At 42.1% G+C, this 20,354-nt stretch overlaps 1 protein-coding gene across 7 annotated transcripts in view; it reads right to left on the bottom strand.

Moving 5' to 3' along the window:
- LOC125902498 (receptor-type tyrosine-protein phosphatase mu-like) overlaps positions 1-20,354 on the bottom strand; it is a 225,238-nt gene that overhangs the window by 32,265 nt on the left and 172,619 nt on the right. For all 7 annotated transcript variants that reach the window (XM_049598881.1, XM_049598884.1, XM_049598883.1 and 4 more), the window contains 4 exons: positions 19,214-19,407; positions 14,825-14,912; positions 9,359-9,435; positions 1,556-1,592 (listed from right to left, as the gene is read on the bottom strand). In XM_049598881.1, coding sequence (XP_049454838.1) covers positions 1,556-1,592; positions 9,359-9,435; positions 14,825-14,912; positions 19,214-19,407 — 396 coding nt within the window. The remainder of the gene's footprint in view (positions 1-1,555; positions 1,593-9,358; positions 9,436-14,824; positions 14,913-19,213; positions 19,408-20,354) is intronic.

Below are 20,354 nucleotides of genomic sequence, written 5' to 3'. Positions count from 1 at the left end.
ACTGGGGGAGAGAAGAGACTACTTCCTCATTTTCAGCAACTGTGCCAATGCCCAGGTGCTCTTTTCAGGTGCTACAGTATGCAGTTTGTCTGACTGAGAGAGACACGTCTGTGTCTGGCTTCCCTATCATCTCGGGCTGCTCTTTGCCTCAGTGTCAGCAGACTGAGCCTTCCTTCCTGTCAGTCTGCCGGAGCTGATGATGAATTATAAAAGGGCCTGCTCTCCCAGAGAATACAGATGTTTCCCCGCACACACACACGCACACACACACACCTCCCCTCTTCCATATGGGATGGCTCTACATTGTGCTTGCAATGCCGTCGATGGAAAATGAGGACTTATTATGCAAGCTCAATGAGAAAACAGGGGCTAATTAATTTGAATGGAAACACGTTTGGCTTCTTGAGCTTTTCATCTTAGAGAAGGCTTCACTGACTGCTGATCTCCATACGCATTTTTTTTTTAAAAATGAAACACAGAATGCTCTTAATGACTATGGGACAATTATAGAAGTCATAATAATCCAGTTGAAATCCTTTCAGAGGTGAATGCGCCTGGTAAAGTGGCTTGTTTTTGTGAACTGGAGCCCCGCAACAAAGAGTTGGCACTTGGCAGACGGCTTCGTTTTGAGCATTTGACTCGGTGGTCAGCGTATGGCAGGTGCTGAGCATACAAGCGGACAGACAAACCAAGCGGCCGCCCGCCTGATTGGTATGCCACCTCTTTCTGAAGTAAGAGCAAACAGAGGGTTGTTTTAATTGAGACACTGAGGAAGCGAGGCAATGCACTAATAAACAGGTAATTATGCAACTCCCAGCTCCGCCAAAGCAGATTGTGAATCCATTAAGGCCTCTTCGCAAAAACGCCTCTTCCTTTTTTTCTCTCCCTCCACTGATTTTTTTTTTCTCCTCCTCTAAAGTGGTGCGCAAAATCCCCATGCACGCAGTCCCGTTGTGTGGGAGTGAGGCTCTTGACGCAAAATTCATAACAATTAACCATCAATCAGACTTAACCTCTGGGGTCACGGTAAGTGCTCCTCGCCCTGCGAATCTGCCGGCCAGATTAACACAGTGACAAAATGTGCCTGTACATGTCGGCTAATCCATTTATTTATTCAGCTTTCTCCCAGACTGCCTGATTAATCGCTCCCACACCACCAATGGAAGGAAAGAGGGATGAGACAGAGAGAGAGAGAGAGAGAGAGAGAGAGAGAGAGAGAGTGCTGTTCTGCTCGCTCAGAGGTCCGTAAGTGTGTGTGTGTTGGTGTATATGTGTGTGTGTGTGTGTGTGTGTGTGTGTGTGTGTGTGTGTGTGTGTGTGTGTGCACTGAGCAGTACCAGATTCCCCGAACACACACTTGACTGAGCATCAAAGAGGAGTTTACAAGAGCGTATGTAAACAACGATTGGGATGTTCGCGGAGATATTCGAGAAACACCTGCACACATCCATCCACCCCCAAAACAAACAGACATCCTTAAATTCTTACCGCCCACTCATTCCAACCCAGAGTGCCTCGCCATTTTTTATTTCTTTTTAGAAAGTTTTATTCTTACCTTGAGTGGCGATGTAGTGATTTGGCCTGTGGTAGCCCTGAAACAGAAAAAAGTGGGAGAGGAGTCACTTCACTTTCTTCCTACTCGTACATGAGCAGCTGTTGTGAGGCCATCTCTCTCCGAATACACACTGTCTTTGATACTTAGAGTTGTCTTTGACCTTTGGGTGCAAACTCTGCTTATTTCTACATCACAAACTTACAAGCAATACACTTTTCATACATTACTTAACAGAAACTGTCCCAGTTACCAGCTGCTGCTGCTGTTTCAGACGCAGCAAATATTCACCCCAGCACTGCTCCACCTTAAGAGGATTCGTTTGAGAAATGTTGTTCTCATGAAAACACGACGCACAGTCGGTCTGCCAGCTGTTTGCCACTGTACACCCATTCAGCTCTTTGTCTCAACATCTGACTGAATGAGGCAAATGCGCGCCTCAACGCCAGTGATGAATGCTGCCAGATACAAGATGCGTAAACACTCTCCATCACACACTCAATATGCAGCACACCTCTGGAGTAAGCAGCCAAAGTGTTGATAATCCCCAAGATACAACTAACAGCACTGATCTTCACAATAGGCCCCTAGTCTCACGGATTACTCTAATCCCTTCAAGTTTTATTTGTCCAATTCCTTGTCTCCTCTCTGGAGATATGAGGCAGGAAACAAAACATTAGGACTTAAAGGCTCTTCCCCGGCCCTGCCTCCTCTTGATTGTCTTCCCCCCCTTCCACCCCCCCCTCCTCCACCCACCCCTGCTGCTCTGCTTATCTCACTCATATTCAATTTAACTTGGACTGTGATTAACGCTCCTCCAATGAAGGGAGAAAGACACAAAGGATATTTTCCTCACTCTCTCATCCACAGGGCTCTTTCAGCTCATTCAACTGTCCTCCATTTTTAATGACTTCTTTATCTCTGGACTGAGGAGGAGATTTGTTTGTGCTTTCATGTAAGTTCTGTCAAGTAAAGTGGAGGCCCAGTACGCTGTCGGATTAGAGGGGGAGAGACAGGAAGAAAGGAGGGCCCTGACAGTGACTGTCAGGTGAGTAGAGCTTACTATAAATGGACTCACAGCTTTTCAGACACATGTTACATTAGCTACATTAGAGTGTTTCTTCCCAATCAAAACAAAGAGATGAATGCAAGAAATGTCCATGTTGAAATTATTAATTGAACAGCCTTTTGTTTCCAGGGATGTGTAAATTACTAAAGGGGAATTAAATATGTGTTATGCTCTTTGTGTCTTACTGCATTGCTTATATTACAATGATCATTTACATTCATTCTTTCCAGTAACAATGGGGTGTGCAATGTCTAAAATATGCAGCATGAGATGTTTTTGCCTGGGGGCATGAATTTGTATTTTCAGGGTGAATATCATTAGATAGCCCACTTTTGCAAATCTGGGGTACCAGCGCTATCACCTCTGGTACAAAATACATCCATATATGACTTATTTACTTTGCCATATACAATTTAGATAAACATGAAGAGTAAATGCTGCTTCTGTTATGTTCACTAGCAAAGTATAACATCCCTATGTCATAGGGAAGAGCAAGGCAGGATAACTGAAAGGGCAAAGAGAGAATATGCCCCGAGGCTCCAGACCCTGAGGGGCCCCCAAAAGACCCAGATTTTTTGGGTGTGAGTAGTGTTTTGGTAATTTATTGCAATGGTTTGTGATTATGCACCAATAATGGACCATATGAGTAATTATGGTACTACTCTCTGGACTTCTCTATCACATGGACTACAGTGTGCTACAACAGTGTCTCATTTTAGATTTACATGTAGTTGGGTTGAAAGTGTGTGGTAAAACTTTTGGTTTACAATCAGTATAGTATATTCATATAAAATGAATGACAAAAAATATATTATTATTATTATTGTTATTATAAATAGTAGTAGTATTTGAATTTATTTTTATTTATTTTTTATTTTTATTTATTTATTATAACTTTTTATCTTTTATCTTTTGTTTTAGAATCAGTATAGTTATTATTTCCTCTTAAGAAAATGATGACAAAAATATTATTATTAATAATAATATTATTATTATAATTATTATTATAAGTAGTAATAGTGTTTGTATTCGTATTTATTTTTATCTATAATTTATTTATTAAACATTTTTATCTTATTCCCTTTCCAGTGTAATTGTTAAGGGTCCATCCCTGGGGCTCAAGGGTCCTTGTATGACCTTGCAGTAGTTAAGAGGTTAAGAGGTGCCAGGTTTCAGAAGCCAATTAAAGGGGTACACCACCTAAATTAAATATCCTAATATGTTATTTCCATGGCCTCGGAAACTTCACTCAACATTTGTGAACAAGGACTACTTGATGACATCACAAATTTGAGTTTTAACACTCTACTTTTTGGATCATGGGGAGAGTTGTTTATGTTTACTAATGATTTTGGACTGTCGTAGACCATAGGAATAACATGTATGAATTTTGACAATGGAAGTAGTTCCCCTTTAAACAGTGAGTACATTACATTACATTCATGTACAGTGTAGGCTTCGTAAAGAGGTGGTAGGGAAGGATGGCGGGCGTACAAAGACCAGGTAGTAATAACAGTGAGTAATAGACTGAATGTGGAAAAACTCTTACCTCTTATTAATGCACTTATTTTTCTTAAGACATCTCAAGCTATGGATGAATGTATTCACAATGTACTTCTTCTACTTTTCTTTCTACTTTTGTTTTAACTTTAACCTGTTCAGGCCTCAATTTAAACGACCTGAGTAAAAAAATAAATCCTCACAGCTCATGGCAACACTTGGGTGCAAGTAGAAAGTGATTTGTTTAAGGAGGCAGAAACCAAAAAAAGTTGTTTTTTTTAGGTAAAATTGTGTTGGGTAGGTAAATGATTTTCCTATTGATACCGGCTCACCCTTTTTCCCCTTTAAGGGTGGTGGCCTTGTGGGTAACCTGTGAGGGTGTGACATGTACTTTATTGTGTACATGGAGGGAAGCAGCTCTCTCGGTGTCATGGTGTGAGACGGCAGGCAGCAAAGAGCGATGATAGTCAGCAGAAATAAGTGTCTAGATGAGCTCAGGGCTACTACTAAACCTCATGAGAAGGCCTTGTTTGCTGTCTTGTGATAAAGACTGCAATAAAGCCATTGTTAGTTAAAGGCACCTGAACACCTCGCCATCCTTCCTTCTGCAGAGTGGTCCACACTGCCTGAAGCTAGTTACCAGCATGTACCCAACTACAGTTCAGAGCGGGTAAACTCACTGAGAGAGGTAACACTTTGTTGAGGAAATTGGAGTCTTGCTAATACACATTAGTTGTATATATGAATGCAATCATTAGCAGAGGAGGCTGGGGGCACCTGGTGACCTGATCTCTGTGCACATGATCAGCTCCGTAGTACATCACTGCTTTATTTTAATACACAGTGCTCAACATCTCTGCTCCCTGTGTGCACACAAACTCAACTCTGCAGACAAAAGACCATTACACTATGTTTCCTTGCCTCCTAAATGCTTATGAAAATACTCAATCAGCTGCAGAGAAAAGAAACATACCCCACTGGCTCTGCTTACTCGTACATGACTGGAAATAATCGGCAGTATAATAGAGTACAATAACAAACACTGTGGGAAATGTTCTACACATAAGAGTTTATTGGGCAGGACAGGCTTCTAGATGGGTTAAAAAGCTTTCTGAAGAGCAAAAACATCATTACCCATCTGCCTACATTTCTACTAAGTACTTTTTCAATGAAGCTGGCAGAGCAGTGGAAATCCTTTTCAATCAGAGCCCTCTTTAATATGCGTGTATTCTTATCTTATAATGGGGCCCTCTCTATTGTGAGAGTCTTCTCCGCAGCGCCCCTTTTTGCAGCATAATGGGCCATAAACTGAATAGTGGGAAAGGTAAATAATTTAAGCCCCCTGCATTTGCCGTGGCACACCTTGCATTATGAATTTATGTTTGAAGGCGTAACAAGAGATTACAAATTACCACATTAGGGGGGGCGGGGGAAGATGGGATGGGAGACGGAGTGAGAGTTCTCTCCTGAGCCGAGAAGCACTTAGAGAGTCAGGTACATCACCAGGCCATTACACATGGAGCGGAAGCACCTGCTCAGAAAAAAAGCCAATGAGCTGCTGTGATTGGACACATCCTGATACTAACACGGCCATCAACAGCAAATCAGGTCAGATCGGATCAGGTTCTATACTGTGTGCGCTAAGTGGGTTAGATCTGTTTCCAACGGCAGGCATGTCTCACGCCACTTTTTAATGACTTTTACTCACTCTAAAGGTATGCTTAGTCACCCAAGTGCATGTAAGTGCAGTGCTGCAAGTGCTCTCCTGTGGTAAGACGTATAAGAAAACCTCTGTAGATAACTGCCGTGTCTACTTTGATTCACTAGTCTGTGTGCAAGGGTTTTTCAGTGTCGAGCAGAAGAGAAGGTTAAAAACAGCTCTGCAATTTCTCAAAACTGGCCTCAAAAGAAAATGACATCAGTTGCTTGTTCGATTATTTAAAATGACGTGACAATGACGTGATTGTGCAAATAATGATTGCCCCCTCGCTGTTGTGTGACTTTGTTATTATGCCACAAAACATCTGAAGGCGCTGACACCAAAGGACAATGCTGGGCCATTGGTGAGAATCTGTGGCCCTAGTTTAGCACCAGTTGGCCTTTATCCGCAGCTTCTTGGCCGCTGAGCCCACTGCTGAGAGAAATCGCTCTGATTGGCTGTTCAGTTTATGTGAATCAGTGCACGGGAAGACAAACGCAAGTGAGCAAAGCAAGCAAACGACTTAAGTCAAAAGGGTACACATATGGCTTTACGGTTTGCATTTAATCTTATCTTACTATATAATGACGAAAACTCCGTGTGTCTGTTCCACGTTTTTCTCCTCACTGACTTGGTCAATCCATGTGAAATTTGGCACAGTGGTAGAGGGTCATGGGAGGATGCGAATGAAGCAATATTACATCAACTGGCCAAAGGGGGGCGCTACAGCAACCGATTGAAATTGCAATCTTTGAATGGGCATATCTCATGCCCCGTATGTCGTAGAGACATGAAACTTTGCACAGAGATGCCTCTCCTCATGAGGAACAAATTTGCCTCAACAACCCATAACTTCCGGTTACATAGATTTTCCACTTTTTTGAATTTTTTTTGAAAAACACATAAAATCGATCTCTTTCTAGGAAGGTCGACCGATCTGCATGAAACTCGGTGAACATAATCTAGGGACCAATATCTAAAGTTCCCTCTTGGCAAAAGTTGGAAAACTTACTAAAACTGAGCTTCTATAAGGCAATGAATATTGTGGAGGGCGTGGCTCATCACATAAAGGTGTATAACATCTCAAGGGTTTCAGCGATCACCACGCAACTTTGTAGGCATATGACCACACATAATCTGAGGGGACCCCTCCATTATTGACCCCATCAAACAAAACGGGGGCGCTAGAGAGCTAATTTCTTATCTAGGCCTAACCGCCATATTGATTTTTACTAAACTTGGTAGATATGTAGAACAGGAGGCCTCAAGGCGACTGGAGAGATTTAACTCTAACTGGCAACCGGGTGGCGCTATAACAACAGAAAAATGCTTAAAAATGGCTAAAATGCGACCGATCACTGTGGCTCCCCCTGTGGCCCAATGTTTGTTTTCTTTCTAATTTTTGGTATGACTAAGTCATGGTATGGTATGCTGCTGCAACAAGGGCTAGCCACACCTTTCCCATGTGAACTACCACTGCGCCCCACTTTTAAGTCAATACAACATATAGCTAAACACTTTAACTATCTGCCTTTCAACGTGCTACCTCAACTACTAATGTACAGTTTTAGCCCACTATTGGCAATGTTACTGTGCTTTCAATAAAGCAATTGTACTATCAGATTCACATAAACTCTGTCTGAATACTTTGCTCTTCTTAATGGGTTCAGTTGACTATTTAATCTGAAATTTCTTATGACCTGTATCCCAAACACACACCATATTACTGAGTAGCAGGTGGAAACTTATACAGTAGCCTCGGCCACCAGCGTGTGAATGTGTGTGTGAAAGGATGAATCTGACATGTAGTGTAAAAGTGCTATACAAATGCAGTCCATGTACCATTTACATATAAGGCTCATCTTCAGGGTGTCTACAGGTATCAGAGCCTTCACTTTTAATACTTTTAAAGACCATTTGAAGATGTTTTTAGTTAAATTTAAGACCGTTTTTTCAGAGAAATCATTATCATTATTAATATTTAAGAATTGCAGGTAAGTATAAACGTAAGTGGTATATACATATGTATGTATAGGGTCCATGCAGAGGTAGGACTTATGTAGTAACAGGGATATTAGTAAGAGTTAGGTTAATCTACATTTTACCAACAGGTAAGGGCAAGTATTAAGGAAAGTACTGGGTTCAGTGAAAGGTGTAATGATCAGCATATCAGAAACAGAAAGAGAAAGAGATCAGAAATGTGGACTTACACTCAGAACAACTTAACTTATTTGAAAAAAAGAACTTTAAAGAGGGATAAAAAAAATTGGATGAAATGTTTGCATCAATTAAGACCTTAAATTTAAGACTATTTAATGACTTAAGGTCTAACAGAACTAAATTTATGACGTCTTTTAGGAACAGCAGACACCTCGTTCTTGTTTTTCATTTCATCATCCCAACACATTAATAATTTTATGACGTAGGAATCTAGAATGAAGCAACTGAAGACCGAGAGACGAGCGAGGGTGGGGGGAAATTGTAAGCAAACGCTGCTGTGTTTCACGTATGTTTCGTAACAATGGTTCGTATATCTGCAGTCCTACGTATTCCAGTTTCCTTATTTCAGTGACGAATACATACTACTGCCACCTGCTGGTATGGGGAGCCATTTCCTCTCATGCAGGTGCTGAATGTACATTCTAGTTTGCCGTCGGCTGCAGTCGGTGTGTTCAAGTACAATTTTTTGGCTTAAACACAAGCGACATGAGGTGGTGCAACAGTCGCTGCTAGTTCTGTGATGCTGGTTTGGTGTATCTGGGGCTTTGGGTAGTACATCGATGTGGATGGTTGCCTCTACTTAACCAAACTTTGACTATATAGTGGGAGCAAATCTAGAAAATGTCTTGTGACAGCATTATTGCCTGTAATGGAAAACAAAGACAAATGACCTACTTGTCATTTAGGTATAAAAAATTACTGAATGTATGATTATCACTTTGTAAATAAGGAACAGAAGAGTTACAGCAGCCACACTTAGAATTCTGACGTATTTAATGCTCATTTCTGTATATCTGCTTCTATTTGTGATGTTCAAGGCACCACATTGTGCTCTCTCTTTGTGTAACTTGTATTCTTTTCTCCAGTTTTATCCATCGTTTTAACTTGGCTAACTAATCATCCATGAAACTCCTTTTTCTTCTCATTTTTGGTTTTCACAACGTGTTCGTGCTGTTGTTCAAAGCAAAGTCCAAAACTATAACCTCAGTTTCCCCTGTGTGCTGGTTTGCCTTTTTTCTCTCCCAGTGCTGTCAGCCTCTGATCTTCATTCCTCTTAATATATCCAATGAATGGAGTGATACAGCAGCCCTCTAAAGTTGAATATAAAGGCAATGTGTGTGTATGTGTGTGTGTGTGTGTGTGTGTGTGTGTGAGACTGTTTCTGTCTGTATGTGTCTGTGTGCATGTGATGGGCAGGCAGTAGGGGCTGCTTTGTCCCTCAGGCCCCCCTGCGACGGCGGGACCAGCGCCCTCTCTCTCCCCGAGAGGAAGCGCAGTGACCTTTGCGTTGGTGGCGCTGGCTGGTGTGTGTACTTACATCAACGTAATTTGCATTAATGTAATCGGAGCTCTGTTCCCCCTCCAGGGCCTGCAGCCTGACACGGGAGTGATCATCTGGAAGAGAGGCGGAGAGGAAGAAACCAGCGTTGAATTAATCATATTAACGAGGGCATCAGGAGAAGAAAAGTGTGAGTGGGACAGAGGGACAGACAGTACAACAGAAGAACAGAGAGTGGTGATGGAGGAGTGATCAGACTGGCATCATGCTGTGGCACAAATGAAATTAGAGTTGTAGAAATGCAACATGGCTGATTAATGGCTGTTGTCATGTGACTAAACCAAGATGACAAACACAATGGGCTTCATTCACTGACATTGTGCGTAGAAATGTTTGTAGTTGGTGCAGAAAAGGAATGGGTATGCAAAATTACCGTCGGATTCACCAGCCAAATTTGCTCTCACTACCGTGTGCATGTTGGTGAATCAGTCATTCTAAATTTTCGAGTGAAAGACCGCTATCATTCAGCATTTTGCCACGCCTCTATTTCTACATCCTCCTGAGACCCCGGCTTTTATTTCTACAAAATATTTGACGTCAGTTGGACCTGATGAGTATAAAAACTGCACGTTGTCCTCAAACAGGAAGTAGTTTTTTTTTTAAAGATGTACCCATATGGGGACGACAGGTTTACTTTTAATATTCATAAGTGTGTAATTAAGTATAAAACTATTCATGCAAAGAGACGATAATAAAGTCCCAACGTCCTCAAAAAGGTACTTCCTAATTAACAGTGTCTTTGTTTGATATTGTTGCTAAATTGGTCAAATTTGTTGCCATAGCAAACTACAAACTTTATTTATCATAAACAAACAAGTTTCAACCATAAAATGTGATCAGGTTTTGAACCTTGTCCACATTTGTGTGGGGATCGGCTGCAGACTGACTTAGCAGAGATGGCGGCCATCTTGTTTTTACACAAATTAGTGTATTGTGCTCTCACTGCCACTAGATGGCACAAAAAAGTGTTCACGAATGAGGACAACAGGTCTAAGCTAAACAGATTGACGTTTAAGGTGCAGCAAACCCAGAATGTGATGTCTTCATATGAGGACGCAGGGTCTCAGGAGGCTACATAAGGAAATACATTTATACATTTGCCTCGAGGTGTATCATGGAGACAGTGGAGAAGCTGTTTAACCACACACATTGGTGAATGTCTTAGCAGTTGGAAACAGCTGATAAGTCATTTGTCACTCTCTTCAAACATGTTATATGACTCTCTAAAGATACACTCTCTCCTGAAGGCGTGGGCTGCAGTATCTTATCTTCCTGCAAGGTTAGATATCTTAACACCTGCTTGGAGGTAAATCAGAATCCTTCATATACCCTTTATATATGCCAGTTTCATGGCGCTGAAGATGAGTGGGAGTAGCTGATCATTACAGGCCAAGTCAATAACAAACTGAAAACAAAATCTGTGATATTTAAATACGGACATCTCACATACTTTATTATAAGCTAAGACTGAGACACTCAGTTTTTATAGCTGAATATTTTAACTAATACTAACTTTAAACATGACTATAATTGATGAGGTGTTTTCATTGTCATAGTTATTTAATACTACAGTGGTTTCCAACTAGTGGATAGCAGTCCAATGTCAAGGTTGTTAAAAACACACTTTATTTTTGAAGTTCTGTGAATTTCCGGCACAAGCTTCTATTTTGAAGCGCCATTTCCTGTTGTAAAGTGAGTGAATTACAGACAGCTACTTAACAGAGACCGCAGACTAGCTGGATGACATGGCCAAATGCAAGTATGATGCTGAGTATAATAAACTTTGTGGCCCTTGAACTAATGACTAAGGAGAAATCTGGACCCCATGACTTAATACAAAACTGGAAAACACTGTTCTCTGAATAAATAAAACCAATGCACTCCTCCTCTGCCCTCTTTACACACTGCAGCCCAAAACTGCATGTCATTTTTGTTTAATTTAATGATCAGAGATGCAACGTGGGACATGTAAACATTATTTCAAATTGAGTTTTGGTTTAAAAAGACTTGTGGACGTGGGAAAGCAATTTGTCTTCTGTCTCCACTCACACCTGGCAGTTGGTGAACCCGAATCTGCCAGAAAGTTGGAGATGTGATTTTACGCTAAACTATCGTACTTGTTGTTAAACTTAACGGTGGGTCATTGCCAACATTAGACTGCCTGTATTAACATGTTTTAGTAGTTGTTTTTTCTGTGTGTACTGTGTGTTTTTTGCAGCAAGTTTCATGTCCAACCATTTTCATATAACTTTTTGAATGGCTCTTACAACAGAGGACACGGAGTTAACGGCACCTGTTACCTCCTTCCAGGCCTTCGATTTACCTGTCCCTGCCACATTACAATTAACAGAAGAAAATAAAATGTTTTTCTCAACCCCCATTTCACCTAAAATACCCTCAGTCTCAGCGTCAGAAAAGTTTTTCTTTCTCTCTGTTTGCTCAGTGGTCAGGATGCATCTATCCATAGTAATTACCACCTCCATATATGGTGGTCACTGGCTATACTTGGGCGAGGATGTATGCTCATTGCTGACATGAGGGAGTGCACTGCCAATTTACGATTGATTGGCATTCGTGGACATACACACGTGCCCACGATCAAATCCCAAGTAGGTTTTTAGTATGTGCAGATCTACGCACAGATTTACTAACATCTCGTGGATGAGACCCACTGTGTGTAGGGCGTCAAGTGGTGGAGGTGGCACCAAAACAGCTAATGATCGCTTATCATAATCATAACGATGAACTCTTTACATTTAAGATGACGCACAACTACAACAGGCACCATTAGACCATTACTGGCAATGATACTAATAATGGCACCAAGTAATAAATTGAATTTTACACACACACACACACACACACACACATACACACACAAATATATATACAGTACAGGCCAAAAGTTTGGACACACCTTCTCATTCAATGCGTTTTCTTTATTTTCATGACTATTTACATTGTAGATTCTCACTGAAGGCATCAAAACTATGAATGAACACATGTGGAGTTATGTACTTAACAAAAAAAGGTGAAATAACTGAAAACATGTTTTATATTCTAGTTTCTTCAAAATAGCCACCCCTTGCTCTGATTACTGCTTTGCACACTCTTGGCATTCTCTCCATGAGCTTCAAGAGGTAGTCACCTGAAATGGTTTCCACTTCACAGGTGTGCCTTATCAGGGTTAATTAGTGGAATTTCTTGCTTTATCAATGGGGTTGGGACCATCAGTTGTGTTGTGCAGAAGTCAGGTTAATACCCAGCCGACAGCCCTATTGGACAACTGTTAAAATTCATATTATGGCAAGAACCAATCAGCTAACTAAAGAAAAACAAGTGGCCATCATTACTTTAAGAAATGAAGGTCAGTCAGTCTGGAAAATTGCAAAAACTTTAAATGTGTCCCCAAGTGGAGTCGCAAAAACCATCAAGCGCTACAACGAAACTGGCACACATGAGGACCGACCCAGGAAAGGAAGACCAAGAGTCACCTCTGCTTCTGAGGATAAGTTCATCCGAGTCACCAGCCTCAGAAATCGCAAGTTAACAGCAGCTCAGATCAGAGACCAGATGAATGCCACACAGAGTTCTAGCAGCAGACCCATCTCTAGAACAACTGTTAAGAGGAGACTGCGCGAATCAGGCCTTCATGGTCAAATAGCTGCTAGGAAACCACTGCTAAGGAGAGGCAACAAGCAGAAGAGATTTGTTTGGGCCAAGAAACACAAGGAATGGACATTAGACCAGTGGAAATCTGTGCTTTGGTCTGATGAGTCCAAATTTGAGATCTTTGGTTCCAACCGCCGTGTCTTTGTGAGACGCAGAAAAGGTGAACGGATGGATCCTACATGCCTGGTTCCCACTGTGAAGCATGGAGGAGGGGGTGTGATGGTGTGGGGGTGTTTTGCTGGTGACACTGTTGGGGATTTATTCAAAATTGAAGGCACACTGAACCAGCATGGCTACCACAGCATCCTGCAGCGACATGCCATCCCATCCGGTTTGCGTTTAGTTGGACGATCATTTATTTTTCAACAGGACAATGACCCCAAACACACCTCCAGGCTGTGTAAGGGCTATTTGACCAAGAAGGAGAGTGATGGAGTGCTGCGGCAGATGACCTGGCCTCCACAGTCACCGGACCTGAACCCAATCGAGATGGTTTGGGGTGAGCTGGACCGCAGAGTGAAGGCAAAGGGGCCAACAAGTGCTAAACACCTCTGGGAACTCCTTCAAGACTGTTGGAAAACCATTTCAGGTGACTACCTCTTGAAGCGCATGGAGAGAATGCCAAGAGTGTGCAAAGCAGTAATCAGAGCAAAGGGTGGCTATTTTGAAGAAACTAGAATATAAAACATGTTTTCAGTTATTTCACCTTTTTTTGTTAAGTACATAACTCCACATGTGTTCATTCATAGTTTTGATGCCTTCAGTGAGAATCTACAATGTAAATAGTCATGAAAATAAAGAAAACGCATTGAATGAGAAGGTGTGTCCAAACTTTTGGCCTGTACTGTATATATATATATATATATATATATATATATATACACACACACACACACACACACACACACACATATATATATATATATATATATACATATATGTATATGTATGCAAATGTCTTGCTGTGCAGCTCTCTCTGTCTCTCTGTAGAATCAGGGACGAAGGTTTTATTACAACCACAAAGCAATTATGCTGAGGGCACTCCAATGGCCAGCGGTGGCCTTGGTTAAAAACCTTGATAATATGACATTAAGAGCAAAAACTTATGATTAAAGTCATATTTTCAGAACTCATTGACCTGAGCTGCATAAGACTTGTTTGACAGAAGACCTTATAAACCTTTCAGTTAATGGTTAATAAGGTCAGCAGTGAGAATGGTGTGAGCACAGAATGGAGACACTATGTAATACTTTAAATAAGGACATGCATTTATGATCAGATACATCTGTGAAATGAAAACAATGCAGCCTTGACTCTGGATTATGCTCATATTCATAAAAGTTGAATTTGTCGTAATTTGCGGTGCATTTTATTTTCAAGGTGTTGCCGTGACATCTGTGATGAAAGAGGGTTAAAATGAACTGTCCAATCAGCATCAATCAGCCACTTTGCATCACAGTTCAGCTCAAGTTTGAATAGGCAATATGAATTAATTGTGAAATCAAACTGAACATTTTTATAAACATTACCAAGGCTACATGTTATGTGCCATATGCCGCGCGGCTTATTTCTCATAACTGAAAAGACACTGCAGGAAGATGAATATAAAAGTAGATTGGAAAGGTCAAAGCTGCTCTTGTTGGCTGATAATAAAACTCTGTTTGAGCAGCTTATAGTTATCCAGAGTCACAAGCCTGGCCAATAAATCAGCCAGAAGAATGGGAACGGCACACACAAAAATTCATGAGCGCTCAGGAGGTGCTTTGTACACACATGCAATAATATTCCCATATCGGTTCTTCATGCGGTTCTCATCCTTCTTGGCAGAGTCCCATGGCGCAGACTGTCCTTCAAAAAAGCTCTGAAAAAGACAGAAAACAGAGAACAGAGAGGGGGGAGATGAAATATGGTGTCATGTGTGAGCACTCTAAATGATAACCAGGCTAAAGAACACAGTCTTCCTCTTTCAGCTCCACAAAAAAAGGAAGGGAACATTGGCAATAGAAAGGAAGACACGGGGAGAGATATATTCACATCATTATTAGACATGAAACACAGAGAGGGTGGTGGATCCTGGGGAGCTGTGTCAAACAGCAAGTGCCATTAGGGCAGAAGCGGCGGGTGTCACGCTCAAACCTCTCCCCCTGCGCCGCTCTGCCGGGCGGAGCCACCGCAGCGGCTGTCTGTCTGCCTCATCTGAAGGACTCAATCAGCTCGTCGCGGGGAAAAATAAAGCCAGCTCATCGTCTGCAGATCAAAACCGCTCTGCTCAGATTACCCTCATGAAATATTTATCATCTCTCGCTGGGGAGATTTCCATTCTGATGGCACACCAGGCACAATTAAGCCAAATTATGAAAATACATCTCCACTGCCAGTCCACCGCTGTTCAGCGGGGGCGGGCGGGGTTCGGCTCCGAGCAGACTAGCCCGGACAAGAACATGTTATTGTTCTGGCTTCTTGATAGTCTGGCTAATGCACATTTAAAAAACTCAGCTAATACATTAGAATGCAGAGCATCTGCAAGTAAAGATCCAGGAGCATTTATCGGACGTTAGACAGATTGTTTGGAGAGCTCCTTTAAGTGTGGTTAGCCAGTCTGGGAGCGCATCGTCTTCAATCATCTGTGGTCTAGGACTTGATGGTTTCATTCATCTCAGTGCTGTGGCAGGCAGCGAGCCGTTTGTCTAGCAAATAAAGGCGTTTTCAGACACCACACAAGGACATATTCCTGTATTAAGTCCCGAGGATTAGTGATTTCACTGAGAAACAGCTTTAATATGCTAAAAATATGTCCCATCCTTCCAGTGAAGATGGAAGCATGTCTCAGAGATGGATTATACAGGCCTCTTCTCCTGCGGCAGTATGTCTTGAGTAAGTGCACGGGCCAATGTCGCTCCCACTGTCACTCTGAAGGATACAAGTCTAATATCAAGTATCCGAAGACAAATCATCTTCAAGCCGAAAGGCGTTACCTGGCAACTTTATAATAGTTCTCTCTTAAACTGAGTGACCCTGCCTGTCTCCGATGCGATGGTCTCATTCCTCAGGCTGTTTAGAGCCTGAATCCAGAAAAATAAATTATGGCGATAAAGTAGTTAGTGTCCCAAGAGGTAGAGATTATATGAAGGCTTTCAATTTAAAGGCTATATACCCACTCTGGGAATAATTGGCTGCCTAACATTCATTAGACAGTGATGGAAAAACAACGGCTGGCTCCATCTGTAAAAATTGTTTTGTAGTAAAGGTCGGTGCTGTACTTTACTCCAGTGCATCTGCAGGTAGTTTTTTCACCATCCTCAAATTATTCACATTGGCCCACATCCAACTTGGTATGTTTTTAATTACAGGCTACCTGCTGTACTCCGGTCCCAGCACAGTTATGTTTTCCTGTCCGCAACCACTTAAAAGTAAAAGTGGAAAAGCGCAGTTTGTTCTCTACATACAATCACACATGGGAAAACCTACTGTACATACAGTAAAGCGACAACAGAGCACTTGACATACAATGCACACCATAGCAAAATAAAAAAAAATGAAATAAAATAAAGGATGGCAACATAAAGAAGCAGAATTGTTCAGTGAGTTGCTTCTGAATAAATCATTTACTGTGTGAGAAGAGGAGACTCATTCAGACTGACGAGTGTTCATTTGTGGTTGGAGCCTATAGAAAGTCGAGATTCTCACAGAAGGCTAGATGCAACACATCTCCCTTCACATGAAACAAGCTGAAAGCAGGTGAAATACAATGACAACATAACATTTACAGAGCACTTGAAACTTGTTTTCTGCTACTGGTTTCATTTACTCAAATTGTGCGTCAACGTGCAGAAGAATTTGGACATGCAAATACTTTGTTTCTATCAAACATGGCTTTATAAAGCTTTTGCAAAGTATACAATACGAGTCTGCAGAGTGTGACGTGTGGAGTCCAAATTGTAAATGTGGGATTTGGTGTTTGGCTATGAGAAAATGAAACAGACTTACATTTATTTTATTTATTATTATTTATTTTTAGTCTAGTCCAGTGTCAGAAATTGCTGGTATGAGTCAGCAAATTATTTAAATTTTACAATTAATTTATTTTTAAAAATATTCTGGCTCTTTTCGTTGTACCGGTATGGTCGTATGTATGCTTTTGAAAAGCTTTATAAAGAAACATCAGAATTAAGTTGTGGAGTATTTATGAATCTCACAGTTTCTGATTACAGGAAAGAAAAAAAAAATCACAGTGACATTATTAAGACTTTACATGACAAAAGCTTTTCAAAAATGTCACTATATCACACATTTCATCATCTGACTGCTTTGGTAACTTTGCATAGCTTCTGCTGGTAAATGCCCTTTTCAGACTAGATCATACATGTGAGATGATGTCATCCCACAGGGCCTTTTTAAAAAAAAAAAATAGCCAACAAGCACCGTCAATCTGTCAGGTTCGTGATATCATCTACAAGTTTAAAAGAAAACTCACAAATAACCAAAAGTATTAGCTTACCTCGTTTATCTGATCCAAAGTTAACGTACAGAATAACAAGAAGCATGGGTCAGAGAGAGATATAGTACAGTGTAAGTCAACAGGTTTAGAGGTGCACTGGGCTCCAATCTCATCATCAATAATAAACGGTTAAAAAGGGCATTGACCTTAAGACAGATTGATATAGAGAAGACAGCAGCGGAACACAACATACAAATGAATCGCTCTAGCCAAGTGAGAATGAGCTCCGTTACACAAGTTAAGCATCCCACAGGCCCTTTTTTCTTTTTGTTTGCAAGCAGGCTGTGGACAGGTAGATGACAACTGGGTAAGGGGGACAGGGGTCCGTTCGCTTGTTGTGGCGATGCTTCCTTTTGATTGACTGTTATGCGTCCATGCAATGCCGGCCGCGTGAACCCAAAACACCTTTATCCATAATGGATTAGGCCCGGAGGGCAGCTCAAAGCACTTCAGCCCCTCAATGATCTGATGCTGCAGGTAGCAACGGGAGGCTGCATTATTTAATTCCGCAGTCATGAGGGGGAAGTGGGGAGTTAATTACTGATAAATCTGGCCCACACATAGAAGAACTAAGCAGGGAAGGGAGATGAGGAGGGAGAGGAAGAGGGAAGCAAGGAAAGAACGCGGGAGGTGTAGATAAGTACAGGAAAAGAGATGAAGGGAGTATGTTCAGAGGGTGGAAAAAAAGATGTGACGTGAGTTAAAGAAGAGGAAGTGAGCATGGGGGGAGGTGATAAAGAAAAACACAAGATGTAAAAATTCAAAAAGTGGAAATACTATCAGCGAAGAGGGCCAATGTGATGTCAGGTGGAGAGAGCGGAGTGATAGAGATGAGATATTTCAAAAGGCAGATTTAGAAAGTATAGCTTGAAGCCAGTCTGTTACAACATGGCATCAGGGTGAGATGAGGCTGGCTGGTGTGGTGCTGAGGGACGGCGAGGAAGGCTGGAGTGCCGCCAAGCCCTGCCAGCCTCCCGCACTAATGAGAGGAAATGAGAGTGATGATCTTCTGGGGCAAAATCTTTTGTTTTGGTGTCAGTGAGAGGCACGGTGTCAGATTACCAATGCTGTTGTGTGACAACAGTCTTAAGAGAGCGGCAGGCTGCGGGAGCCTAATCGGACCTGATTCAGGTAAAGGAGGGGATGTGGCTAACACACAGGTAGCTGTTCCTCACTCTTTGTGTGTGTGTGTGTGTGTGTGTGTGTGTGTGTGTGTGTGTGTGTGCATTGTTTGGGGAGGGGGTTGCATTTCAAGGTGGTCTACAGCTGAGTCTCTGAGGGGAACTGGGACAGCAGCATTTGACACACACACACGCACGCGCAGTGCATAGTCGCTGCAAACAACAAGGAACAGATGAACAACAAAACGAATCACACCGTAAACACACTGAGACGGGGTACATTAACAATTTATCATAAAAGTGCATCTGGGGAGAAACAAAACAGTTCTGCTGTGTGGTGCAAAACAGTGAGAGAGACAGACAGAAGAAGAGGGAGACAGATACACGGGACTGTACACCACGACACAGATGAAGCCTCATATTAGACTGATAAACATCTCCACTTGAGAATCTCCGCGGAGATGTTACAAGCCCATCACCAGGCTTTATTTGTGTTTACAGCGGAGGGTGGGGAGGGAGGAAGACGGTTGGGTTGCGTCCTACCTCGTACTCCTCCTTGAAGCCGTAGCCCTCGGCGCACTTCATCTGAGTGATGTGCTGGAGGAGGTCTGCCACGCGGATCGCGGGGTGCAGCTGACCCGTCTGGTACGGCACATCAACCGGCTCCCGCTTCCTCAGGGAGTGAGTGTGCGACTGCACCAGGCTGCTGGTGTCGCTGCCCATGTTCTGGCTCTCGTCTGGGGGACATAAAAACAGGGACAGGCCAGAGCAGGTGAGGACCGAGAGGTAGGAGCTACAGAGCCGCATGAGTTATCAGTCTGTGGTTATCAGATACATACAGGTGACATAATGCTCGAAGCAGTAAATGGCAGGCGTGTTTTAAGAGTTAACTGTCATATTAAAGTGGAATTTGGTTGCCTAGGTGTTGTCCCTCTTCTCCCAGCACATATCTCAGTTACAACTGTTCCCATTAACAGATGGCACATTATCTCATTTACTGTTAAGCATTATGTCACCACCCTCCAGATTGACAAACAACTCTCAACTAGTAATCTGTTTGTTATGGATGGTCACAACAACACAACATCATTGAGTAATAGGATGAGTCATGTGGTGGGAAGGTTCAGGTCCATCTGTCTCAGTGTGTGGCTGGAAGATATTTAATATTACAGGCCCACTGTACTGTAGGACAGCCGAAAGCCATTAAAATACAAGGCCCTTAAAGTATAACACTTACACTATTAGCATTTAATATGGCTACTGTCAGAATAAAAGGAGTCAGCGGCCCTCGACTGCAAGAAACAGTATAGAGAGGTCATAAAAATCCACATGAAGATGCTGTAAAACAACAAGTTTACTTTTTGTTTTTTGTTTTGTTTTTTTTTTATAACTGGCAGTACAGTATGCTGGCTTGGGCTGCAGCTCATATTGAGAGTCAGAGTCCATTCCAGCTCTTTCATACTGTAATCCAGTCAGTGGCAGACATGAGGCACAGATGCTGTGGGGAGCCAGCGGACGATGGAGGGTGTCCAGAAACATGGAGGAGGAGGATGTGAGGGGGTGCGGTGGGCCACAGTGAGCATGTTGCAGCAGGCACCGTCAGAAGCATCACACAGACACAGCGTGGATTCAACCCCTGCCACCCGTTCTTTTCCCCGAAAAATGAAAAAAGAAAAAACCAAAC

Source organism: Epinephelus fuscoguttatus, linkage group LG15 (assembly GCF_011397635.1).
Source record: "Epinephelus fuscoguttatus linkage group LG15, E.fuscoguttatus.final_Chr_v1".
Classification (NCBI taxonomy): Eukaryota; Metazoa; Chordata; class Actinopteri; order Perciformes; family Serranidae; genus Epinephelus; species Epinephelus fuscoguttatus.
The sequence above is the reverse complement of the archived record's forward strand: the minus strand, read 5'-3'. Positions and strand labels throughout refer to the sequence as shown.